We start from the raw sequence: 27,481 nt of genomic DNA, 5'->3' as shown, positions 1-27,481 counted from the left end.
AATTAAAGTAGGAGACTGGGGAAATGTCTATGGATGTTGTTTATATGGAAATCCAGAAGGCATTCGACAAGGTTCCACATAAGAGACTGTTAGCTAAAATTAAAGCTCATGGAATTGAAAGCAAATTACTGACCTGGTTCGGAGATTGGTTAGGCAGTAGAAGACAGAGAGTAGGGGTAATGGGCATGTACTCGAATTGGAAGGAAGTGACTCGTGGTGTCCCACAAGGATCTGTGCTGGGGCCTCAACTATTCACTCTATTTATTAATGACTTAGATAACATAATAGAGAGCTACATATGCACGTTTGCCAATGACGCAAAGATAGGTGGCATAGTAAGGAGTGGAGATGGGAACATAAAATTACAAAGAGACATTGATAAAACGAGTGGGCATAACTGTGGCAGATGGATTTCAACGCAGGCAAAAGTGAGGTCATCCATTTTAGACCAGAAAGGGATAGATCTGAGTATTTGTTAAATGGTTAAAAGCTAGGAACAGTGGAGGTCCAAAGAGGTACAGGGGTCCACGTACGCAAATCACTAAAATGTAGTGGTCAGGCCCCAAAAAATAATCAAAAAGGGTAATGGGATGTTAGCCTTCATAACTAGACAGCTAGAATATAAAAGGGAGGAAGTTTTGCTACATCTATACAAAGACCTGGTTAGGCCACATCTGGAGTACTGTGTACAGTTCTGGGCACCACACCTTAGACAGGGTATATTGGCCTTGGAAGGAGTGCAGTGCAGATTCACCAGAATGTTACCAGGGCTCCAAGGGTTAAATTATGAGGAGAGATTACATAAATTAGATTTGTATTTCCTGGAATATAGAAGATTAAGGGGTGATTTGATTGAGGTTTTTAGGATTTTGAAAGGGTTTGATAGGGTAGATAGAGAAAAACATTTTCTGCTGGTCGGGGAGTCCAAAACAAGGGGACATAATCTTAAAATCAGAGCTAGCCCATTCACGAGAGAAGTTAGGAAACACTTCTTCACACAAAGGGTGGTAGAAGTGTGGAACTCTCGCCCACAAAAAAGCAGTAGATGCTGGGGCTCAATTAATAATTTTAAATCAGAGATTGATAGATTTTTGCTAGCTAAGGGTATCAAGGCAGGTGGATGGAGTTAGGATACAGATCAGCCATGATCTCATTAAATGGTGGAACAGGCTCGAGGGGCTGAATAGCCTACACCTGTTCCTATGTTCCCAGGTTTAGGGAAGGAAACCTATGGTCCTTACCCAGCCTGGTCTATATGCGAGTCCAATCCCACGCCAACGTGGTCGACTCTTAACTCCCCTCTGAAGTGGCCTAGAAATCCACTCAGTTGTATCAACCCACTGTGGTTCAGGAAGGCCCACCACCACCTTCTCATGGCAACTAGGGATGGGCAATAAATGCTGGCTTTGCCAGCGACGTCCACATCCCGAGAATGAATAATAGCTAAGTGAAGACCCTCATAGCATTTTCTTAACAAAAGACTGACTGCTCTTGCTGATTCAAAGGCTTCCTTGGACAGGAGGTTAGGACTTTTTACTACTGTCTCTTAGGACCAATCAAACCTCCCTAGATGTTGGGTGCCCTTGAAATGAGCAAACTTCGAGGCACAGAAAAGATGCCAGTCATCAAAGTCTGCAGTTCTTGGAGAACACATTGATACTGGACAATGAAAGCTTTGACTTATGATTAACTCTGAAAAGGACATTGACATTGAACTATGAGGCCTTGAATCATGATTGGTTTCGATGGGAAAAATTAACATCTGGACAATGCTCGGAGTTAAACTGAAACAATGGGGGTCACGATCGACTTCCTGACATGAATGGAAGATACACAAGTCAATCAGCCAACCGCCCATCAACAGTAATAGAAATCACATTGAATATGCGTTACAGAAAGCGGGAGAGGAGATAAGGAGTTATCTTCGATCTCACAACACTGTACACCTCCGGTGATTGAATTGCAGGTTGACGAGGTGTGAATGTCGGACAGTTCAGCAAACCAACAACCGAAACTGGTTGGGGGAGGCCCAGCATGGGGCCAGGTGACTAAAAGAACTATAAGAAGGAACCATACCCACAGCTCTCTCTCTCTTTCGCTCGGAAGCTCTCGCTGGGAAGCTCTCTCTCTCTTGGAAGCTAGCTCTGACTACAGCAACTGCCAGGTGTAAGGAGGAAGGGAAGACGGTCATCTCCAGCTCCCAGCCTGCAATCGACGTTGGCCACGACCAGCCGGACGGGTGATTGTAAATATCAGTTGACTCTACAAGGGGTTTGCACTGTGTAGGCAGCTGCAGTCAGATAAAGGAGGACGGGGACAGGTCATCTCCGATCCAGGCCTACAATCCACAACGGTAACATAAGAACATAAGAAATAGGAGCAGGAGTAGGCCAATCGGCCCCTCGAGCCTGCTCCGCCATTCAATAAGATCATGGCTGATCTGATCCTAACCGCCAATCCACTATCACAGAACCATCTCCTGAATCTAACAGAATTAGACACACGAAACAGGAGCAGGATCAGGCTACACGGCCCCTGGGCCCGCTCCGCTAACCACAGGGCCATGACCGATCCGAACCTAGACTCGTGTCCAAATTCCTGCCCGCTCCCCGTAACCCTTAATTCCCTTTACTTCTAGGAAACTGTCTATTTCTGTTTTAAATTTATGTAATGATGTAGCTTCGACAGCTTTTTGGGGCAGCATATTCCATGGACCTACCACCCTCTGAGTGAAGTAGTTCCTCCTCATCTCAGTTTTGAAAGAGCAGCCCCTTATTCTAAGACTATGCCCCCTAGTTCTAGTTTCACCCATCATCGGGAACATCTTCCCCGCATCCACCCGATCCAACCCCTTCACAATCTTATATGTTTCAATAAGATCGCCTCTCATTCTTCTGAACTCCAATGAGTAGAGTCCCAATTTACTCAACCTCTCCTCATATGTCCATCCCCTCATCCCCGGGATTAACCGAGTGAACTTTCTTTGTGCTGACTCGAGAGCAAGTATGTCCTTTCTTAAGTATGGACACCAAAACTGTATGCAGTATTCCAGGTGCGGTCTCACCAATACCTTGTACAACTGAAGCAATACCTCCCTATTTTTATATTCTATCCCCCTAGCAATGAAAGCCAACATTCCATTGGCCTTCTTAATCACTTGCTGCACCTGCATACTAATCTTTTGAGTTTCGTGCACCAGGACCCCCAGATCCCTTTGTACTTCAGTACTTTCCAGTTTCTTGCCATTAAGATAATAACTTGCTCTACGATTTTTCCTGCCAAAGTGCATAACCTCACACTTTCCAGTATTGTATTCCATCTGCCAAATCTCTGCCCACTTACTTAGCCTGTCTAGGTCCCCTTGCAGGTTTTTTATGTCCTCCTCACTCACTACTTTCCCTCCCATCTTAGTATCATCTGCAAACTTTGATATGTTACACTCGGTCCCCTCCTCCAAATCGTTAATATAGATTGTAAAGAGTTGGGGACCCAGCACTGACCCCTGCGGAACACCGCTAGTTACTGATTGCCAGTCTGAGAATGAACCATTTATCCCAACTCTCTGCCTTCTGTTAGATAGCCAATCCTCTATCCATGCCAGAATATTACCCCCAATCCCATGATTTTTTATCTTAAACAATAATCTTTTGTGTGGCACCTTGTCAAATGCCTTTTGGAAGTCTAAATACACTACGTCCACTGGTTCCCCTTTATCCACCCTATATGTTACTTCCTCAAAGAACTCCAGCAAATTTGTCAAACATGACTTCCCCTTCATAAAACCATGCTGACTTTGTCCTATTAAATTATGATTATCCAAATGTCCCGTTACTGTCTCCTTAATAATGGACTCCAAAATTTTACCTACCACAGATGTTAGGCTATAGTTTCCAGCCTTCTGTCTACTGCCCTTTTTAAATAAGGGTGTTACATTAGCAGTTTTCCAGTCTGCCGGGACCTTTGCCGAGTCCAGGGAGTTTTGGAAAATTATTACCAATGCATCCACAATCCCTACCGCCACTTCCCTCAAGACCGGCTGGCCGTATGGGTGATTGTAAGTTTCAGCCAAATCTCGAAGGGGTTTTTGTCTGTGTTTTGTTGGTTTTAATAAACTAAGGGGGAGAAATTCGGTATCGCCCCATTTGGGGCGCAATTCTTGGCCAGGCGCAAATTATCGCCACCTACTGCGAAATTGGTCTGTCTCGCCCCTGGAGCCGATTGCAGCGCTAAATCAGGCGCTGCACGACTCTCTTAAGGTGCTAAGCCGGAAGAGCGAGGCGCTAACTCAGAGGGCGGGCGCAGCGCAGGTGTGGCCAGTTAGCGATTGCACACAGACACGTTGGCGCCGGTCAGCTCTTAAAGGGGAGGGTCGATCTTGATTTGCAGCCGCACCCTGCGCATTGGAGCCCTGAATCTCGGCCTGGACAGACCTGTTGCCAAATCCTGCAGCCATGGACCATGGAGAGGGCCAGGGAGCGAGCGCAGCATTTCAGCGAGGGGGCCTTGGAGGCTCTGGTTGGCGCGGTGGAGCGCAAGCAATCTCTCCTGTACCCGGAGCGTGGCAGGAGGCCTCTGCCCAGCGAGTACCAAAAAGCTTGGAGGGAGGTGGCGCACAGAGTGACCTCCAGCAGCATGGTGCCTAGGACCCCTGTGCAATGCAGGAAGAAGTTCAGTGACCTCACTCGGGTCGTCAGGGTGAGTGCCTTTTTCAGAAACCTCTTCATCCCTCCATCTCGACCTCGCTTTATGGCCAAAGGGTCTTGAAAGCCCCAATGCCCAGCACTCCTCCAACACCTTTGGCCCTTTCAGGAAACTCACATGCACATTCAGCACTTTGCACGCAGTAAGGGCTATTCGACCATGGGAGGCATTTCAGCCAAGATCATGGCTGCACACAGTAAGGGCTATTCCACCATGGGAGGCATTTCAGCCAAGATCATGGCTGCACACAGTAAGGGCTATTCGACCATGGGAGGCATTTCAGCCAAGATCATGGCTGCACACAGTAAGGGCTATTCCACCATGGGAGGCATTTCAGCCAAGATCATGGCTGCACACAGTAAGGGCTATTCCACCATGGGAGGCATTTCAGCCAAGATCATGGCTGCACCTTTACTCAGACCCCGTCCTTTTTCTTGCAGGGCAAGCTGGGACATAATAGGAGACAGCAGCAACGGACCAGGGGATGCCGGCCTCACCTTCAAGCCCTGACCGATCTGGAGCAGCGAGTCCACCGGATTGTGGCAAGCCGGATGCTTGGCCCCGTCGCCACTGGAGACGCCGACCCCGTTCTGGTCAGCAATGGTAAGGTCATCACTTTTTTGACCTCTCTCCTTCCACTTGTTCCTCACAACAGCATCCTTTGACACTCTCGATCCAAATCAGTACATCGCTGCACTCATTCCTCCCTTGCTGCCACCCTGTCCTCACGCTAAAGCCACTCTTGTACCTCCCTGCTTTCAGATGCTGATTCACCAGGTGAGGAGGTGGGCCCTCAAGCTGCCACTGGGAGTGAATCTGAAGGCGAGGAGGAAGAGGAAGCCGGACCATCAGCGCAACCCTCTGCCGAGGCAGCCCATGGCCATACTGGGGACACGCCTTCCCTGGAGGGGAGCAGGGGGTAATGGTCTGATGAGGGTGAAGCTCCAGGACCCAGCGGGCTGCAGCAATGTGAGGGGGGTAGGGAAGCTCGGGGGCCTTCTCCCCGGAGGGAGAGTATGGCCTCCAGTCCTGCTACAGTGAGCGCAGAAGAGGTGCGGCTCCTCGCTGAAATGAGAGCCCAGGCGGAGTAAAGGCACACTGAGCTCATGGCTGCAGTGGCAAGGATGCCCAAATCCATTGAGTCACTGGCAAGGAGTGTCCAGGACTTCGGTGCAGCACAGGCGTCTGCCACGCAAATGCTAAGTGCTGCAATGCAGTCAGTGGGTGGTCTCATGCAGATGCAGATTGAGGCCACGCGAGCACTAACTGCTGCCACCCTCGCTGGATTGGGCAGATTTCCCCGGGGCTCTCACCGTGCCGCAGCAGGCCAGCAATCTGTGCTCCCGCAGATTGCTGCGCATGCTGAAGTGCTGCCCCGTGGGAGTGCCAGTGTGTCGGTCGAGCGGGGAGTTGCTGTCCTCTCTCAGGATGACAGCATTCCTGCTGCCAGCACTGTCACTTCTCCACTGCAGTTGCCACCACCTGTAGGACAGACTACTGCCGCCTATGCAGAGTTGGAGCAGTCAGCAGCCGGGCCCTCCAGGCCCAGAGCTGGTCCAGGCTGTCCCTCAAGGGCATCTGCAGTCTCAGTTTCTGACACTCAGCAGCCTTCCCCCAACCTTGCTGCAGCCACTGGGGTCCCAATGCGGAGGAGCTGCAGGGTGGGAAGGGGGCAATTTCGCAAGGGAAGCAGATCACCTTCGAAGGGCAAAAAGTAGAAGGTGTGGCAAAATGTGGTTCATTGTTGTTTTGAAGGCCGAGGATCGTGGTCATATCTTTGTTACTGTTTTGGACGTTGACTCCAGGTTGTGAGAGACAGTTATGTGATTGACTGTTTCTTTGTGTCTTTCTCTCTATTACTTTGTCATGCGGGAAGGATACACAGTTTTGTTAATAAAGAAGTGTGTTAATTCAAAATATGCATGTTTGCTCTTTGCACTCATTGTTGCCTTGACTGGCTTAGGGGTTGCGGCATGGTTCCATTCAGGTTCTTTGAATGGCAGAAGCCATTCCCTCAGAGGGGGCCTAGAAGCGACTTGCGATAAGCCTTTGACGGACGGCCCTTGCACTTTTTGCCTCCATCCCGTCTTGGTGCTTCTCCTCCTCCTCCTCCTCTGCTGGTGCTCCAATGTCTGGTGGCAATGGCTGGGTCCTGAGGATTGCCAGGTTATGCAGCATGCAGCAGACAACAACGAAATGGGAGACTCGCTCAGGCGAGTACTGCAGGGCTCCTCCAGACTGGTCCAGACAGTGGAACCGTTGCTTGAGCACACCGATTGTGTGCTCAATGATGTTCCTGGTAGCTTGATGGCTCTCGTTGTATCGTTCTTCTGCAGGGGTACTGGGTGAACGGAGCGGGGTCATCAGCCAGGTGCACAGAGGATAGCCCTTGTCCCCGAGAAGCCAGCCTCCTGGGTGAAGCGGGACCTCAAAAAGGTCTGCCACAGAAGTCTGGCGCAGGATGAAGGCATCGTGGCTGCTGCCTGGAAATTGGGCATTGACAGCAAGTATCAGCTGTCTGTGGCCACAGACAAACTGGACATTCAAGGAATGGAAGCCCTTTCGGTTGCGGAAATCCTCGGCATTCTCTTGCGGCGCCCGCAAAGCCACATGGGTGCAGTCAATGGCGCCCTGCACCATGGGGAAGCCCACTATTCTTGCAAAGCCCGCTGCGCGATCTTGCTGCTTGTCGGGGGTCATTGGGAAAGAGATGTACTCTCGTCTCCTTTTAAAGAGGGCATTTGTGACTTGACGGATGCAGCAATGCACCGCGAACTGGGAGATATTGGCAATGTCCCCAGTAGCAGATTGAAAGGAGCTGGTGGCATAAAAGTTGAGAGCCACTGTTACCTTCACTGCCACCGACAGAGACGTCCTGCTCCTCAGTTGAGGTTGCAGATCTGGCTGGAGGAGGTGGCAGAGCTCAGTGACCACCTCCTTGCTGAATCGCAGCCTTCGCAAACATTGCTCTTCAGACATATTGATGTATGAGAACTGTTGTCGAAAAACCCTGTAACGGTAAGGTGTCCTGTACAGACGCCTGTTGGCCCTCCTCCGTCTGGCCATGATTGCCACTCTCTCTCTGCGTCCTCTCAATGTGATGGAGAAGCACGACGTTCCCATCCATTGCAGCCCCCAATAATATGTGGGCAATCAAAGTTATGCCGGTGAAAAAGCAAAGCAACTACAAAGTTATGGGCAGAAGCCAAAACTACCTCAGACAGCATTGACTCAATGCAGAAGTCTCTCTTTCTCCCTTTGTCTCTCAGCAAATCTCTCTCTCTCTCTCTCTCTCTCAGAATGAGTGGTCCAAAAATGGCTACCACACAGAGGACAGGAAGAGCCCCCTCTAAATAGCGCCCCCCCAGCCCCACAGTGACTGGGAAGCGTTCCAGTCAACCTGTCGTTGGTAGCGACAGGCGGAAAGGAGGGGGGTGCCACTGAATTTCCAGTCCAGGGCGCCCCAAGGACGTTGCACTCTGGAATGACGTCAAGATCTGCGTGCGCAGGAGAGTGGGCGGTAGGGTTTAGTGCCGCCGCTAAATGTCCGCTCAATTTCGCGAGAGGTGCAGGGCTCACTGCGCCCGAGCGCTAGTTGGTTAGCGCCCCACTTATCGCCCTCTTAAGGCGCTAACAACTGAATTTCTCCCCCTAACAGTTTTGGGTTGAACCTAAACCTCTGTGTCGTCTACCATTTTGTTCCTGTAAAACCCAGAGTCAAAGAACCCTCGGAAGGACGAGGAAACTAAACACCTTACAAATATTTGCTGGCAAGTATTTTAACAAGCCCCCATTGTCTTAAGACCAACTAACCAAAAGCTTCATAATAGCAAAATACTGCAGATGCTGGAAATCCGAAATAACAACAGAAAACGCTGGAAAAACTCAGCAGGCCAGGCAGCTGCCTGGCCTGCTGAGTTTTTCCAGCGTTTTCTGTTGTTATAATGAAAAGCTTCATCTGGCTTCTGGTTCTCATCACAGCATGGGGCCATCCTGAAAAACTGTTTTAGAGCAAGCTTTACCTAGATCCTTTCCATGGAAAAATGCCTAAAATATCCCTAAATGATACATCCATATATATATGGTTATGGTTTAGATGTGGTCATGGTTTAGTCAATGGCCCTTGGCTTATCTATATAGCTTAACTTAGTTGGTAGCCTGGGTCAGGTGGTGATGCATTTCAAGCCCCATCGCAGGCTTGAGAACATAATCTGGGATATCACTTCAATGAAATATTAAGCGAGTGTTGCATTATTGGACATGCTGTCTTTTGAATGAGATGTTAAACCAAGGCCCCCTCTGCCAGCTCAGGTCCCATGGTGCTATTCAAAGAGCAGGAAGTTCTCCAAGTGTCCAGGCCAACATTTCTCCCCAGACCAACATCAAACATTTTTTTTATTCATTCTTGGGATATGGACGTTGCAGGTAGTCAGTACTTATTGCCCATCCATAAATGCCCTTGAGAAAGTGATGGTGAACCGCTGCAGTCCGTGTGGTGAAGGTACTCCCACAGTGCTGTTAGGGAGGGTGTTCCACAATTTTTACCAATCAACAGTGAAGGAACAGCAACATCTGTCCAAGTCAGGATAGTGTGAGACTTGGAGGTGATGGTGTTCCCATGCATGTGCTGCCCTTGTCCTTCTAGGTAGTTTTGTCAGGGGTTTGGGAGGTGTTGTCAAAGAAGCCGTGGCAAGTTGCTGCAGTGAATCTTGTAGATAGTGCACATTACAGCCACGGTGCATGGGTGGTGGAGGGAGTGAATGTTTAAGGTGGTGGATGGGCTGCCGATCAAGTGGACTGCATTGTCCTGGATGGTTGAGCTTCTTGAGTATTGCTACAGCTGCAGCTATCCAGACAAGCAGAGTATTCCATCATACCCCTTACTTGAGCCTTGTAGGTGGTGGAGAGGCTTTGGGGGAAATCAGGTGGTGAGCCAGTCACCGCAGAATACCTAGTCTCTGCCCTGCTCGAGGAGCCATGGCAGTTATGTGGCTGGTCCAGTTCAGTTTCTGGTCAATGGCAACCCCAGCATGTTGATGATGGGGGAATTCGGCATTGATGTCATTGAATGGTAAAGGAAGGTGGTTAGAATCTCTCTTGAAGATGGTCATTGCCTGGCATGAATGTTACTTGCCCCTTATCAGCCCAAATGTGGATGTTATTTGATCAGTCAGTTGCTGCTTGTGTGGCCGTGTTATGTACAAAAGACAGCAACATTTGCCCTACCTAACAGTAGTGCTAGTACTTGGAAGTAATTTATGGTTGTAGCACACACTGGGTCACCCTGAAGATGTGAAAAGGTGCTATATAAATGCACGTCCTTCGAGACCAAATTGGACAGTTGCTTTCTAGTGCAGCAAATGAAAAGGTTGATTCTTTTCCTAATCCAGCATTGCAACTGATGAAACTCAGCTTGGGTTAGAAATGAAAATGGCAGTCGAGACTAAGATTTAAAGTATTCAGTCGGATAGAGAAGAGTCCATCACTTGCTGTACTTGTTTCAACCAACAGCTGGTTGTCATTGAGTGAGGTCTACAGGAAGTGGTTGCTGTGATTAGAGAACGCACAAGAGATACTGGAGTAATAAGCTGCATCTGTGCACGGTGCCTGACTCAAGCTTCCATTGCAGATTATGTTACAAGATGAAAAATAATCTTTATTACATAACAGGCTACCTTTGACAGGCACCTCAACTCAAGCACCCCAAGAGAATTATTCTCTTCTACACCAAAACTGCTCAACTTTGGAAAAGTTTAATTTCAGAATGCACAGAGGTGATCCAGAGAGCCGAGATTAAACTCTTGCAGAATGCTCCTTCGGAATCTCATCTACATCTTCCATCTAAAGTAGGCAGTCACTTTAAATCTCACTGAATACAAACTAGATTAAAAATCGGTTGAAAGTTCAAGATTAAACAGGAGTGTTTGGCTCTCAATGAAACTGTTAATGAGTTTAAATGCCAACCACAACTGGGGTTCCCTTCCGTACCAGTACTGAAGTAGTAACATTGCTCAAGATTCATTGATCATTCCTTCTCTAGGGTGGAAAAGCCAACAAGGTTATCCACAGCTTTTGCCTTCTGTCCCAAGTGCTGACTCTTCACAGGAACCCCACAGTGCAGATAGAGGCCATTTCGGCCCATCGAGCCTGCACCGACACATATCCCACCCTATCCCCGTAACCCCACGTATTTAATCCCCCTAACACTAAGGGTCAATTTATCATAGCCAATCAACCTAACCCGCACATCTTTGGACTGTGGGAGGAAACCGGAGCACCCGGAGGAAACCCACGCAAACACGGGGAGAATGTGCAAACTCCACAGACAGTCGCCCGAGGCCAGATTCGAACCCGGGTCCCTGGCGCTGTGAGGCAACAGTGCTAACCACTATGCCACCGTGCTGCCACTATGACTCTTGCTGGGTATGGTGCCACAGATGGACGTGCTTGATTTCCTTGGCCAAAGGGACATAAGTCACCTGTTGAGTTGAGGGGGCAGCAGGTTGATCAATGGTGGAGGGCAGCATAATGCCCAATGTTCACACATGTAACACCAAACACAGCTGAATTGATAGTGATCATGAGCATGGATCCTGACGATTTTCCCTTCCCTTGTGCCAGGAGCATTCAGGGGAATTGTCGTGCTGCTATGCAGAACCAGGAATCTTACCTGGAACCTTCCTGGTCTAAGAGGGCTCAGTCCCACACTCGGCTGCACACTAACCAATCAAATCACACTGCAGTCCAATCAATGACAGGAAAAATAAGTCATTTATTTTTTAGTTTATTCTTCTCCAGAAGATCCAAGTATGTTTGGGTTTTGACATTTATAAATAAATTTCAAAATACATCATTTAAAAAACACACTGCCTCACCCTTTGATCAAGTAATAACAAGGCCATTAATATCCAGCCAATGACCTTTAATAGCTACCAGCATGATTAGGTCATTTTTAAACATACAAAAATATTTCACACTGATCTCTGCATGTAAAGTGATACAAAAAACTTCTCCAACTTCTAGTCCATCTCAATATAAACAGAATGTGAACTAGAGGAACTTCTTCCACACATGAATCAAGAGGACTTCAGACCACGACTGAGGCTTTTGCGTGTGTGAATTTATCCATTGTCATTAGGCTTGACCATACTGGTAGTGATACCCTATAGGAAAAAGTGCACGTAAGCTGATACACCCACTGCTGTAAGCACCAGCGGCAGACTTGCAACTTGTTGCTCTGGTCTATCAGCAAGATTGTCAAATTTGAACACACTGATTTGTGCCATGTTGTCCTGCCAAATTACAACTGGACTGAGAACTCCCAACTCATTTCACCCAATAGTCTTCCGTCTACTGGGATGTGACAATTCTGCCACACGCAGATCAAACTTCCCGCAGAAGCAGAACATTTCCAATATAACAGATCGTTTACAACTTGCACTTTTATAGCACCATTTAACATAATAAAACATCCCAAAACTCTTCAAAACGGCAAAGGAAAACTGGACACCAAGCAGAGTTTGGGGGGGGGGGGGGGGGGGGAGAAAAAGGGTTAGGGATAAGAGGTAGGCTTTAAGGAAGCTAGCGAGGTGTCAGAGCAGAGGGGCTTAGGAAGAACTTTGCAACGTAGGGCAGAGACAGCTGAAGTGTCTGACGGTGAGGGTGGAACGGAGGGGGAGGGTGATGCAAAAGAGGCCAGTCGGAAGAACATGCAGCAGTATCGGGTTGAAGGGGCAGGGAGGAACGAGGCCATGCAGAGACTCAAATAAAAGACAAGGATTTTGAAATCATATTGGGGGAGTGGGGAAGCAATGAAGATTTACAAGGGCAGGGTTATGGGAGACAGGACGCAGGTGGCAAAGCTTTGAACAAGTTCTGAGTTGTGATGGGCAGAACTTGAGCGTCAACTTCTACTCATTTTCCAGTGTTTTCAAAAGGAAACAAGTTCATCATGTCTCACCATAGAGACAAAAATGTAGGAAATCTTAAATAAAAGCAGCAAAATGTTGGCATTTCACAGCAGGTTAACCAGCATTGGATCTAGGCCAATGTTCTGGGCGAGATCTTTCATCTGAACTCATCAGTTCTGATAAGGGTCCCACCTAAAACCTCAACCCACTTCTCATTTTCAAAGGCCGAGCGACCTACTATCCATTTCCAGCATTTTCGTTTTTTGTTTCTTTGAAGGTCACAGAGACTCTACGTGGAGTTTAAATGAAGTCTCAACTTGCAACTAAACTCAAAACATTTTACTGGATCTTTTCAAGGTTACCAGTTCCTCATCACACCCACACCAAAGCAGGCCCACTCCACAAAATGAACCCAAAAAGCCAGCTATAGAGATCCAATTACATAGAGGAACAAGAATTAAGGAAAGACTTCTATATTGGTGAATTACAGGGATGGAATCCGTTATAGTGAGTGATTGATTTGGCCAGATTCTCCCAATGATCACTACATTAGAAGATGGCAATCCCACAAAAAGCTCTGGGCCACCTTCCGATATAGCTCTGGACTACCGGGGCACAGTGTTGTTGAATGGTTAAGCAGTACTCAATAGAAAATCAAAACAGCTCTCTAGTGAACTGTGCAATATCCCAGAATTGTTCAATACTGACAATATAGGTTAGAGTTACATCTATACTCTTCTAGAAAGTAAATTATAAAAACACTTAAATACAGAAGGGGACGAGAATTTTCAACCATTTCAATTAATTTATATAAATCAGTATTGCTCAAACCGGTCCAGTGACGCCCAGTTAGTGCTCACTGGCATAATAAACTACCGAGCACCCTCTGTTCAGAATGTCGGCTTTGGGCCAAGAGCATTGAATGGAGCACATCGTGCCGGAGCGGCTGAGCAATGCACCAAGGCTTTCAGTCAGCTGTTCAAAATGCCAATCAGTGCTCTTCAGCTGTTCAACAAGAGTCCAGCACAAAAATGATCAGTAGAACCAATTCATACTGATCAATGCATTGAAAATAGAGTGAACACCTGGATTCTGGACAGCGTTATTTCAACACTACAAGCAGGTAATCCGCAACAGCAGATTCCTCTCCGTTTTACATAGTATCCTCCTTTTTAGGGTTAAGATACTTTGCGGTACAAACTAAAAACCACTTCTCTTTGCCTTTGTCAAGTTAGTAAGATGTCGGGCTCGCTCCCGGGCAGGAACGCGGTAACGCATGCCCGTCCAGGAGCCGCAGTAGGCAGGCTCAGCCGATTTTAACGGCCAGTCCTCATTAGCATTCCACTTGCCGACCAAAAAAGCCATGAAGTCGGTGGGAAGTGGCAGCCCAGCCATTAAAATCAGGTAGCTGCCAGGAACCCGGGGGGGGGGGGGGGGGGGGAAAACAAACAGTCCCTGGCACACAATAGCCCTGAATTAGCAGTCGGTATGACGGTGTACTCTGAGGGCGCCGTCATACCTCCTTTGAAATTGACCACAAGTTCGAGATTTCCATAACAGGATGTGCTCAATCCTGAACTTGCGATCTGTCAAGTTCTGACTGCCACACAGGCGTCGCTGCACGTTTCACCTCCTCATTCAAATCAACGTGCTGGCGAAAAGTTGGGCTAATTGCCCACCTACTGTGCATTCATTACCCTGAAAATGTTTACATCTGGTGCAAACAGGCGCAGGAGCCTGTTTGCACAGCATAAAGGGGGGGGGGGGGGCGGGGGGATGAGAAAATTGTATTAATGTTGAGCTAGGTTTATGCTACAGCCCATAACAACGAGGCACCGGTTCATGTCGGAGTACAAACTTTGGAAGAAACTTTCATTTGTTCGAGTTTGAAAACAGGGCCTTTGTGCGTCACCGTCTTTGTTGCCTAAAAGCCTTTTGTAGTTTCGGTTTAATTATTTCCCAAATTCTATTTAGATAGGACTTAATTCACTTCCATGATTTCCTCATGTTATCAGGCATTTAAAGTCTCGATTTTAGATTATTTAAATTAATGAAAAGTTAAGTCAGTTTAAGAGAGGAGAAATGAATTGCAGTCGGTCAGATCAGGGCAGGAAACAAGTGGGCAAGTCCCCCAACTCCATTTTAACTGCCCCCCCCCCCCAAAGCAGCCTGGTATCCGCCAGGCCCGGGGAGGAGGAAATGGGGGTTAAAATGGAGGCTGCAAAGTGTGGACTGTAACACAGCTCAAAGAACTTCTATTACAATGCACCTTTTTGTATAAGCTTCATTCTGGCAGAAAAATCAAGTGTTGCCATTAGACCCATTCCCCATAAAAATGTTTCACTCAATATTTACATTTTTAAATAACCTTATGCTAATTAAAATTCCAAACCTCTACTAAGAGACTTTATATAAAGGAGATTTGGGAATCAAATACCATAGAAGACCCACCCCATTCTCTCAGTTAGATGACACAAAAGACACCAGATCAGTTATGAAATTAGCCACTATGATAGAAACATTAAAAAATAGGAGGAGGCCATTCGGCCCTTCGAGTCTGCTCCGCCATTCAATATGATCATGGCTGATCCTCTATCTCAATACCACATTCTCACCCTCTCCCCATACCCCTTGATGCCTTTTGTGTCTAGAAATCTATATCTCCTTCTTAAATATATTCAGTGACTTGGCTTCCACAGCCTTCTGTGGTAGAGAATTCCACAGGTTCACCACCTTGAGTGAAGAAATTTCTCCTCATCTCAGTCCTAAATGTCCTACCCCATATCCTGAGGCTGTGGCCCCTCATTCTAGCGCCCCCCCCCCCCAACCCAGGGGGGGGGGAACATCCTCCCTGCATCAAAGATATTGTTAAATACATACTTTGGGGTTGATGGAGGCAGTTTCACGGTGTTGGCAGCAGGTGCTCTGATGGGCTCTGGCAGACACTCCATGTACGATGGCTGTGCAATCAAAGACACCAGACAACAGTTTATGCAAGGTACTAACCTAAGGGTCAGATAACCATTACAAACCCAATCTCTGCTCTTGCAATGCCAGACATCCAGATGATGCAAATGACCTACAGCACAGAATTAAATTATCCAGTTCTCCTCTGGTCTATATTATACCAGTGCCACTTAAAAAAAAGTTAAATGTGCAAGAACAGCCCAGAATAACAACACTCCCCTGCTGTAAGGAAGTATCTCACCTTTTCCTAAAATCACAGCAGGCAAAAACCCATACCCCTTTAGGTCATGGCACATGAACTACAACACCAACTAATGACCAATGAAGGGGCAAACCCCTTTAAACCAGCCTGTGCATGGCACCAGTTCCATATTGATCATGTGATCTCAACTCTGATGGGGCTGACCTATCGTAACTGAACGTAATCAATTGTTTGGCACCAGGAACAGCCTTTTGGTCCAATACCATCAAAACGGAAGAGAGTGTCACCAGCACAGGCGTGATGGATCAAAAGGCCACATCCTGCGCTGTAAACTCTATGCACCTGTAAAATATCCCAATTTAAAAATAGACAGTCAGATTGCAAAGGAAATGTTACCTATTTTAGTCTTCAGCTGTTAAAAAAAGTGCCCTATAATCAACTCAAAGTCCTTTTTATTTCCTCGCTACATATATCTGTTTGCTACTTTTAACACTAAGGAAAATGCTAAGAGTTCTGACCTGACACTCCAAGATCTTGGCTTACAGTTAGAGGAAACAAAAAAAGGAGAGTTGTATTTATATTACAATACATTCCTTGGAAGCACAGTTACTGTTCTGTAGGCAAATGCGACAGCCATTTTGCACATTGCAAAGTCCTACAAACAGCAATGAGGTGAATGACTAGTTTAATCTGTTTTTGGCGCTGTTGGTTGGGAAAGGCTGTAAACCAGGACATCAGGAGAACACGCTGCTCTTTAAATAGTGGCATGGGCTCAAGCCCTAGCGTGGACCTTGAACCGAGAGTTTTCTGACTTAGCGAGGGGGTGCTACCAACTACGCCATTCCACTTGTGCAGCAAAAAGCTTTACCATGTGATCTCAGCACAACAGTCTTTCATTCCTCAAGTCACTTGATGCCAGTTAAATGGTTGTTAAAAGCTACTCTCTCAGGAAACTATTTAAAATTAAAAGATTCCTTCCCCGCTCATACTTTCTGCGTGAGCCGAGACAATGAGTGTCAGCAGACCATTCAACTGTGGACAATTAACAACAAACCCCACTTTCACCCGTTACCTCTATCTGTCTCCATTTATAACTAACACACACACAGTTCAGCAGGAGTCGCTTCACGGGTCAAGAGCAGAAACCGTGCTCAAATTTCCCCTCCTTACACCAGAGGTGCAAGGCCAGCTGTAGTACTGCCACAGACCAGGGATCCAACCTTCCCGCCTGCATGGCTCCGTACTATGGCACATGACTCCTTTACCGATTGAGCCTATCGGCAGGTCTGGAAAGAGAAGAGAAAAGGGAAGTGGAAGAAAGAGATAGACAAATAAAATGCAAGGTAATTGGGGAAATCCTGGTGGAAGTTAACAGGTTTTCAACTGAAATCACCAAAGTCGATTTAAAAAAAAGATTTTCGGCAAGATTGATGGTTACAATTAGTGGCGCTGTGCCTCTTCAGGCCATAAATGAAGTCATGATACAAATCACCTATTATTGTACTAGAAATCAAGATTTTATTCTTCATTTGATATGCAATTATTAATACTGTTCTTTGATAAAAGTTGAATTGACAGAACTATTCACATTAGGGATGAGCTTTAAAAAAAAAATCTAGGCCCAAATAAAGCCTTGTTGTAGATTTGTGGTTTAACACCATTGACAGGCTCAGGCTTGGGATTGCTTTTCCTGGTCAATCTGCAGAAAACTTGGCATTGTGAGCAGGACGGAGCAGATTAAAAAAAACTGGCTCCCTTTCAAATGGGAGGCAGCCTGGTCACCTTGTTACTTTTAGACTGATAAATTAATTCTTGTGTTTTTTTTTACATAATCAAACATTAAAAGGCAGAACACACTTCAAAAGAAAAACTCTAACTCAGACAACTGAGTGGAGTTTAGCTCAAAAATACCATTTTATAAACAAAAAAAAATATTAAAATGCATTAGATGATGCACCATTTCAGCACGGATTTGAACGCGTGTAAAATTCACACGTATAGCTGTCCACGCAGAAGTAAACAGAGGTCTCGACTATCCACTGAGCTTATGTCACTTCATGCACACTCCGAACCCTTCCCTGGAGTGTAGTTTTTACAATGTTCCACGCACAGGAGGGCATAGCATGAACTGCCAACAAGGGTACATCAAAAAAAACCCTAACTCAACGTCACCATAGTCTATGTTGATGGAGATTCCGACTGAGGACGGACCGGACATCTGATGTGAACCTGGAGGGAGGGGGGGGAAAAAAAAAAAAAAAAAATCAAAATTTGGAGCACAACCCCCCCACCCCACTACAGGAAACTTTCGATTAACCGGCCACTAAATAACTGGAATGCTCTATCCACCAGCAAAATTCAGGAGTCGGTTCAGATAACTTTTTTTTTACTTTTAGTTACTTTTTTTAAAAACTCATTTGTGGCTGTGCAAGCGTGTAGCTGAAGCTGTTGCTAAGCTACAGAGACGCTTGCAAGTTGTGCCGATTGTACAGGGTTTGTTGCTTTAGATGGAGCTCTGAGCTCCGTATGTTTTAACTATAGCTGTCCAAAGATGTGCGGGTTAGGTTGATTGGCTATGATAAATTGACCCTTAGTGTTAGGGGGATTAAATACGTGGGGTTACGGGGATAGGGTGGGATATGTGTTGGTGTAGGGGTTACGGGGATCGGGTGGGATATGTGTCGGTGCAGGCTCGATGGGCCGAAATGGCCTCTATCTGCACTGTGGGGTTTCTGTGATATAGCGTTCGGTTATCTGGCATTGTTGATGGACCAGCACCAGGTCGGTCCCGTCTGTGCCGGATACCAGAAAGTTTCCTGTATTCTCTACTCTTCTTCAGATGAGGCAGACTCTTGCTGGGACATGGCTCCAGAGATGTCAGCAGCCCTTTCCATGGAGAGCCTGGACAATGAGTTCTGGTAGGCTATTTGACTGTAGTGGCAGAGAGGGGGAGGAGGGGGGGGGGGGGGGAGAAAGAGAAGGTGAAGTCACAGCTGAACCGGATCTGCTCAAAGTGCTGGAAATACCCAAGTCAGGAAACATTAGCTGTGTTTCTCTCTCTCCACAGATGCTGCCTGATTGAGTATTTCCAGCATTTTATGTTTTTATGGATTTCCAGCATCGGTAGTATGTTGCTTTTGTTTAATTCTATACCTATGGTACAGCAAGAAAATCTAACCGATAACTGGAAGGATATGCCGAGAGTTAGGTGAAGTAGGCTGGGAGGAAATTCGTGTGGAGCACAAACACCGGCACAGAATTAAACAAAAACAAAAGACCGCCAATGCTGGAAATCTATCAAAAACCATAAAACGCTGGAAATACTCAGGAGATCAGGCAGCATCTGTGGAGAGAGAAACAGAGTTAATGCTTCCTGACCTGGGTATTTCCAGCACTTTGTGTTTTTATAACCAGCATAGATTTTTTGGGTTGAATGGCCCGTTTCTGTGCTGCAAGTGCTATGTAATTCTAGGAGCTCCCCATCCCAGCTATAAATGAGCACGGAAACCAATTGCAGTACCATTAGTCATCCCGAGATCAGATAATTTAGCAGAGACCAGCAATTGAACCGAAAGCCATTCTAATCAGTGGGGCACAGTACTGCATCACAGGGTGTATGTACCCACTAAACCATTGGGGTGCGACATTTTAATAGAACTCAAAAAGAAAGCAAGCGAGATGGGGACACGTATCAATGCTTTTAATTGGAAAGGGCGAGAATTCTTTGGACCCATTCTTGGCAAGCCATACAAATATATTCAAAAAAATTAAATACCCCTAAAGTTAAAATCCATCAAGCTTGGGCAGCATGAGAAATTCACAAAGCTTCCTGTACTTAGTCATTTTTATAGTCAACCTACCTTAATGCATCAAGCATAGGTAAAAGGTTTAATAAAGCTGTATCTCCGGGATCACTGAACCAAGACTTGATAGGAATAGCATTATCTGTGTGGGGTGGAGAAAAGCAAACACACACACGATTAACACAACTTTCCCAGGAAACTACACAAGTATGTCTTCTCCATCTTGCCTTGTTTGGCAGATTATTCCAGACACTCATCACCCTTCTGCTATCTGACCTAAATGTATTTCTCTCTCTCTCTCATTTTTGACCTTCAGTCCTCCTAGCCTGTCATTTAAAAAAAATAAGCAGCCATTGTTCATTCAGTCAGATGATGTGCTGTTTATAGAAACATAGAAGATAGGAGCAGGAGTAGGCCATTCGGCCCCTCGAGCCTGCTCCGCCATTTAATGAGATCATGGCTGATCATCCAAATTCAGTACCCTGTCCCTGCTTTCTCCCCATATCCCTTGATCCTTTTAGCCTTAAGAAATATATCTAACTCCTTCTTGAATATATTTAATGAACTGGCCTCAACTGCCTTGTGTGGCAGAGAATTCCACAGGTTCACCACTCTCTGGGTGGAGAAATTCCTCCTCATCTCAGTCCTAAATGGCTTACCCCTTATCCTTAGACTGTGACCCCTGGTTCTGGACTTCCCCGCCATCGGGAACATCCTTCCTGCATCTAGTCTGTCCAGTCCTGTTAGAATTTTATAATGACAGAGGCATCATACTAGCCAATGCAAAAAGGTACTGTTCTGCTGCCAAGGCGCTCTGTTTAATGCGGCTGGTCCCTTAAGGCCACAAAGCCTAATTGCCGCAAACATAGAGGAGGTCAATTAGAGGTTAACTGCGGTCAGTGAAGCAGGTTTACGGCTTGGCAGATGCTTGTAAATTCATGGCTCCATCGCAAAAAAAAAATCCAGCATGAAATGCCTGCCTTTAACCACCTTAATTGTGGACTGGTCTCAAAAAAATTTATATTCAAGATTTACCTCAGCTAAGCCATTTAATATTTTATACAAATAGCAAAATACTGCAGGTGCTGGAAATCCGAAACAGCAACAGAAAACGCTGGAAAAACTCAGGCAGCATCCGTGGAGAGAGTTAACATTTCAGGTCGACCTGAAACGTTAACTCTGTTTCTCTCTCCACGGATGCTGCCTGGCCTGCTGAGTTTTTCCAGCGTTTTCTGTTATTTTTAATATTTTATACACTTCAATAATAGGCTCCCTTGACCACCTAGGTTACACAGAGTTGGAGTTTATAAAAATCTTCCCTCATAGCTCACCCACCCTTAAGCTTGGAATGATTCCCATTGCTCTTCGAAAGGAGTGCTCTCTGCTAGGAAAAAACATGTTTACAGAGAAAACGAAAAACCAAAGCTGATGCGCAGTAAAGAATCAATTAAGGAGGTATTCAAGTAACCAACGGCAATGGCCAGTGTGCTTCATATAATTCACATCAGAATTGTCAATCTGTCAAAGTGAACACAAATCTCTGTACATATTTTAACCTGAGCTATAATCAGTGAAATAGAACCAGAGTAGGCCATTCAGCCCCTCGGGCCTGCTCCGCCATTCAATTAGATCATGACTGATCTGCACCTCAACTCTATTCTCCTGCCATTGTTCGATATCAGCAAAACTTAATCCATCTCAGTCTTGAAAGCTTCAATTCACCCGGCATCCACAGCCTTTTGGTAAAGAGTTCCAAATTTCTACTACAGGAAACTGTGTGATATCCGGCACCGACGGGACCGAGCTGTTGCCGCCCCCTCAAAACTGCCGGACAAACCAGCGCTAATGTTGAAACATACGGAGATTTTCAGCTCCGTGTGAATCAACAAGCCCTGTTGCTTAGCAACAGCTTCAAAACAGTCGGCTGCAGCTTAAAAGCATCTCTAGCTGAAGCTGTTGCTTAGCTACAGACCTTGCAGAGCCTGACTGGGGGGAAAAAAAGCAACGAGAAGCAAACAAACTTATAGGAAACGGCTCCTGAATTTTGCCGGTAGATAGAGCTTTCCGGACTTTTAACCTCCGGATAAACCAAAGTTTCCTGTACCATGTGTGTGAAAAATTACTTCCTGATTTCACTCCTGAATTGCATAGCTCTAGTTTTAAGAATGTGTCCCCTTGTTCCTGATTTCCGCCACCAGAGGGAATAGTTTCCCCGTATCTACCCGATCAAATCCTTTGAACATTTTAAACGCCTCGATCAGATCACCCCTCAATCTTCTATACTCAAGGGAACACAAGCCAAGTTTATGCAAGCTGTCCTCCAAGTATCATTCTGGTGTTTTACCAGGAAATGACAGTCAGCATGCATCACACAGAGTGCAGGTACTTGGCACAGAGTATCAAATGTACTACAGTTAGAGCACATTACATAGCCTTCAAAAAATATAGGAAGAGGGGGTGGAAAGACTAATTTTGTGCAGTAAGAGAGTATATTCTCAGTGCTGCCGCTAGACTCACTACCAATCCTTGGCAGGAAAAGCACATTAAAAAAAAATGCATTTAATGTTCAGCAAAAGATTTATTTCACCTCCAGTGTTATATGCTCTCTCTCAACCTAAGCTTACAAGTACAGATTCTTATTTACTGCTGGCTGATTGTCAAAGCTTAAGTAGACATTATACCAAAGTTTCATATGCCCATTGCATCTTACCAAATTCGTAGTATAATTCTCTATTTGAAATAGATCATTGCACTTTACTGAAATCCTACTAATAGGTCACAGCAGGAAAAAAAGTTAAAAATGACTTTGGAGAGAGAGTTAGAAAGCAGCAATCATCTTACCCGGGTGCCCCCTGTATGCACTTGGCGAATTATCTAATATTACAATACTGGAGAGGTCACTGTGAATGGCTGCAAGGTCTTTCACATAGCTGCCCAATTCAAGTGTGCAGTGCTGAGGAAAAAAAATATTCAACAGTAAGGTACAAAGCTGCATTCAGCATAAACTAGCAGAACAAGAATTCACACCATACAAGCCTACTATTCTGTTTTGCCAACGTTTCCACCTATTTTCTCTGCTCCGCTCATGAAGGCATAGAGGGTCTTGCCAGGCTAAGGCTCCACTGGCACTATTTGGTACCTCACCCAAGTCAGCATCATTCATGTCTGCATGTTGAGGGCAAGTAGCAGTTGACTATTCTATCATTGGGGCATCACAGAAACCTAAACCTGAACCTGTCCCAACAGCCAAACATGTGCTTCCAGCTTATGGATGGGCGAGAGAGATTAGGGTAGTTTTTCTCCCCTCGAACCCAGGGGGCGCTTAGGTCAATGGTATTGCCCATACTGCCATCCCTACCAAGTTCAGCTAAATCAGCATTCAAACCTGGAAATTTAATGCAATTTCCCATGTGAATTCCATTATTCTCTGCGTCTTTACTTCCATATACACAGGAACGCACCATGCATCTTGGAAACATCAAGTACACCGAATTACTCAAATACACGGACTGCTCTGTAGGCAGATAATATCAGCAGCTGATCCATGGTGCCATTATTTAACATGGCGCTGTCACAGCGGAGGTGCAGCCATGCATAAAGAGTTGCGGGGATGGGTGGAACAACAGGAGAAATTCCAGGATTTGGAAATAGGAGAGCGGGTGAAACATCCCCTCCACAGCCATAGTGGTGCTCCCTTTGCATCGCGGGGAGAATGTCTAATGCAAAGAAGGGAGTAAGAAGTTTTCTTACATTATGTTTATCCACGGTCTGGATTACAGTTGCGATTTCAGCAGAGTAGGGGCAAAACCGTGATTTTTTTTTTCAATGCATGGATCAAAGTAAGATTTGCAATAAACTTTAAATACAAAGAAAAGGCAGATGAACCCCAGTTTAGGAAAAAAGCAGAATATCCGGGGGGGGGGGGGGGGGAAGTGGTGGAGAAAGAGAGAGAGGAGGAGCGAGAGCAGGAGAACGAGAACAGGAGCGCGAGAGAGCGAACGAGAGGAGGGCGGGGGGGGGGGGGGGGGGGGGAGGAAGAGAGAGAGGAGAAATTATATCAAACTTCACTCACGAGACAATGTTTCAGACATCTCATTACACTCTGCGCTGGTTATGGAGGATCTGCTGTTCCGTACCTGTCTGTAGTATCGTCGGTTTAATATTTTCTTCTTGTTGTCTAGTTTGTCTGCTACAGCTGCACCATAGATCTCCATACTAGCGGTGAAAATCACCAACTCGTACCACTTGCTGGCCTGGCAAAAAGTCACAGCTGCTTATTACCGTGGAATACTGCATACTTTATTTATCATTTTAAATAAAAACCCTCATTTATCTATTTATTTAATGGCACAAATTGAGACAAATTGACACTGATGCAGCTTAAAACTTCCCTTAAGACCCCCGCACCGTGCCTCAGCATCGCCTCTAATGCTGCAGCTGTATGATACTTCCAGTCAACGGGATGTCTCAGAGACCGTCTGTAACTGGATTACTCCGAAGCAGCCAATTATTACAAGTAAAATCAGAAACTTACTATGAACAAAATGTCAGAAAGCAGCTAATGTGCAGGAGATGCAGAAGTGGAGGTATAACTACACGGGAGTATGGGAAAAGCATCGCGACTCAAAGGAGTTACTGTGCACTGCACATTAGATCACTGGTTACAGCATTAATTTGCAGCCAGCATCACCTTGATTATATTCCATGGCTGCAAACTCGACTCAGATTATAATCTTACCGCATCCACAACTTATATTTACATAGCGCCTTGATGGTAGCAAAATGTCCCAAGGTGCTTCACGGGAGCGTCATCAGCCAGCAAGCTGTAAATGTATTAAAAGCGCAAACTGGAGAGTCCACACCAAATCATTTCTGCTTTTGTGGATGCAAAACTGAACAACTGCACCCAAAAATAGTTATAAAAAAAAGCACTTATTGGCCATCCTACTGCTTGAAGGGACGAATCTCCCACCCCCCCCCCCCAAATCAGTTTACTTCATCACAAAATCCGTTTCTCATGGTATAGGGCCATACAGACCATGAAGGTCCCAGATTCAATCCTGACTTTGGGCGGAGTCAGTTGGTCTCAGTGGCGCTACTACAGCGTTCTGCTGCAGATCATGTCCAACTCCCATCAAGTGTTTTAAGCTGTCTGTTTCTCCTAAGGGATGCTTTTATTCCTGCAGCGTGGACTAGACAATCCATAATATTTCAATTTAGCCTTGTATATTTGAATTAAGGTAGGAACAGGACGGGCGACTCCATCCCCCCCCACCCCCCGGGAAAGTTTGCATGCATGGAGACTGGGACAGGATCAAGTTTGACGTTGATGCCCCCTGCGGTCGAATAGGCTCACACTTGATGAATGACCATCTGGGTGAAGCACTAGAAGGAATAAGTGTCCACTGAACTGTACTCCAAGCTTTAAGTCACTTTACAGTTCCCTTGGAACCAAATCCCTGCACGAGTCAGCATCCATGGACCAATATTCCAGCATGCCTCAGCACGTTGTAGTGGCCACAGAATCAGACCCTAGTAGCTTAGCGTCTTGGGAGACGAGAAAAAATTGGAGGGGCAAAAAAAAACAGCAGCGCCATTTTCATTCATCCTCTTCCCTTTGTCAGACACAACAATTTACACAGATCAGTGCAAGTAAACGTTTGGCTGTCTGTGCTCAAAACAGATAATAAAATTCCCTTCCTGTTATAGATACAGGACTTTCGATTTACCGGCACCTAAATAACCGGAAATCTCGGTTAACCGGCAAAATTCAGGAATAGGTTCATACTTCATATTACTTGCCTTCCTCCATGTGTTGCTGTGCAAGGGTGTGGCTGCAGCTGTTGCTAAGCTACAGAGACGCTTGTAACTTGTGGCCATTGTTCTGAACCTGTTGCTAAGCAACAGGGTTTGTTGCTTTATACGGAGCTCTCAGCTCTTGTATCTTTTACTATAGCGCTCGGTGATCCGGAATTTTTGATGAACCGGCACCACGTCGGTCCCGGATAAAAAAGAGTTTCCTGTATTAGTGCAATTTTTTTTTTTTTTTTTTATAAAAGTGGGTTAAGACTTTACAATTCATAATGTGTTTCCAGCGAACTCACCACTTCCAGAAAGAAGTCCACATGAGGTCTTTTATGTACAAAAAATCTGATTGGATGTCTGTCGACAAGTACCTGAACAGAGAGAAAAAGTGTATCTTTAAATAATACTCCAACTTTAAAACACTCCGCACATAACCAGCACTCTCAGCAAAAGGACTCCCTGACCAAGTTTAAAACTAAAACCCAATTCAAGTCCATTTTGCAGCACTTATTTAACTCCACTTATCACTAGACTTAAGAAAGGGATCACACTTAACCTCTCACACTTTGATGTGAACGAAGCTTCTCATGCGACACTTGGTCATCTCAACTGCTCCCACCACTTATGACAGATCTGTTAACCACCAGGACTTCACCTGACCATCATACAGAAGAGAAATAATGTGTTTATATCATATTGCTCAGGACTTCTAGAGTGCTTCATAATCAATGAATTACTTCTTCAATGCATCCCCCTCCATTGTACAGCTATCTGGATCAGCCCTTGCTTGGTTCAGCTTTTATCTACTTAATCGCACCGAGAACATCACTAGCAATGGCGCCTCTCCCCTCAGGAATCCCTCAACAGGATCTATCCTTGGCCCCCCTCCTCTTCCTCACATACACGGTGCCTCTTGGAAACACCGTCCAAAACCATGCGATTAGTTTTGTACATGCACAGCAATGACATCCACCTCTACTTCCCTCCACTGCTTGCCCGGCATGCAGTCTTGGATAAGCAGTAATTTCGTCCAGCTAAATATTAAGACCAAAGTCCAGTCTTTGGTCCCTACCACAAACTCCATACCCTCGTCACCAACCTCAACCCTCCTTAACCTGCAGCTCATCCAAAGCTCTGCTGCCAGTAACTCATCCCACATCCAGTCACACTCGTCCTTAATGGCCGCTGCTTCCCCCAACACCTCAAATTTAATATTCTCATGCTCACATTTAAATCCCACCACAGGCTCACCCCTCTTCGTCTGTGTAACCTCCTCCAGCACTACAACCCCTGCCCCCGAACTCTCAGTTCCTCAGACTCTGGTCTCCAACGCACTCCTCCCCTGCCGACTAAGTCTTCAGTCAGCTAGGCCCCAGACTCTGGAAATCCCTCCCTAATCCCTTTCACCTCTGCACCTCCAACTTCAAAATCCTGCTTAAAACCCACCTCTGACCAAGCTTTTGGTCCCCTCTCATAATCTCTCCTTCTTTGGCTCAACATCATTTTCCGTACAACTCAAGTGCTGTGGAAAGTTTTTCTAGATTAAAGACGCCACATAACTATTATTTGGACAAACTTTATATAGTTCAAAATATTTTCCCTAGACAATGCAAATTTGAAAGTATAAAATCTAAATTTTACTGCTGAGCATTTTTACACATGATGAAATAATTCACATGCCCACCATAACCCATCGTTCAAATCCAAGGGACAACCCCTGGTGGTGCTGCACCATTTTTGAGCTGATTTCTCACACCCACTCAAGAAAGCTAACTTTCCACAGGGATGGAGGACAGGAAACATTTGTTGTTGGTGGGAAGCACTCAACGAATTCAAAATGCATTGTTGAGCATCAACTTTCAACACCAAGCACTTCCTGTGCTCCAGCCAAGTAACCAATGGATCTCCACACCAGCTCACATGTGGTGGGCATGAGCAGTCCCATATTTCGAAGTATTACAAAATTCTTCTCAATGTGAAACAGGATAGCACCCGCCTTTTTCTACAATTATTGACCCATTGCGTGAATACATTTTTGAGAGTGTAAATTTAGTTAGAGGAACTTCACCATCTAAAACTTAGCAATGTGTTTT

General features: G+C 45.8%; 1 protein-coding gene across 2 annotated transcripts in view; it reads right to left on the bottom strand.

Moving 5' to 3' along the window:
• Positions 1 to 11,469: 11,469 nt before the first annotated feature.
• LOC147100528 (CTD nuclear envelope phosphatase 1-like) overlaps positions 11,470 to 27,481 on the bottom strand; it is a 46,462-nt gene continuing 30,450 nt past the window's right edge. For both annotated transcript variants that reach the window (XM_085966870.1, XM_085966871.1), the window contains exons 4-8: positions 25,688 to 25,759; positions 23,720 to 23,836; positions 22,425 to 22,536; positions 19,641 to 19,725; positions 11,470 to 18,009 (exon numbers count right to left, since the gene is read on the bottom strand). In XM_085966870.1, the coding sequence (XP_085822996.1) occupies positions 17,949 to 18,009; positions 19,641 to 19,725; positions 22,425 to 22,536; positions 23,720 to 23,836; positions 25,688 to 25,759 (447 nt within the window). In that variant the 3' untranslated portion in view covers positions 11,470 to 17,948. The remainder of the gene's footprint in view (positions 18,010 to 19,640; positions 19,726 to 22,424; positions 22,537 to 23,719; positions 23,837 to 25,687; positions 25,760 to 27,481) is intronic.

Source organism: Somniosus microcephalus, chromosome 25, assembly GCF_052327205.1.
Source record: "Somniosus microcephalus isolate GS21.2 chromosome 25, FLI_Smic_1.0, whole genome shotgun sequence".
NCBI lineage: Eukaryota > Metazoa > Chordata > Chondrichthyes > Squaliformes > Somniosidae > Somniosus > Somniosus microcephalus.
The sequence above is the reverse complement of the archived record's forward strand: the minus strand, read 5'-3'. Positions and strand labels throughout refer to the sequence as shown.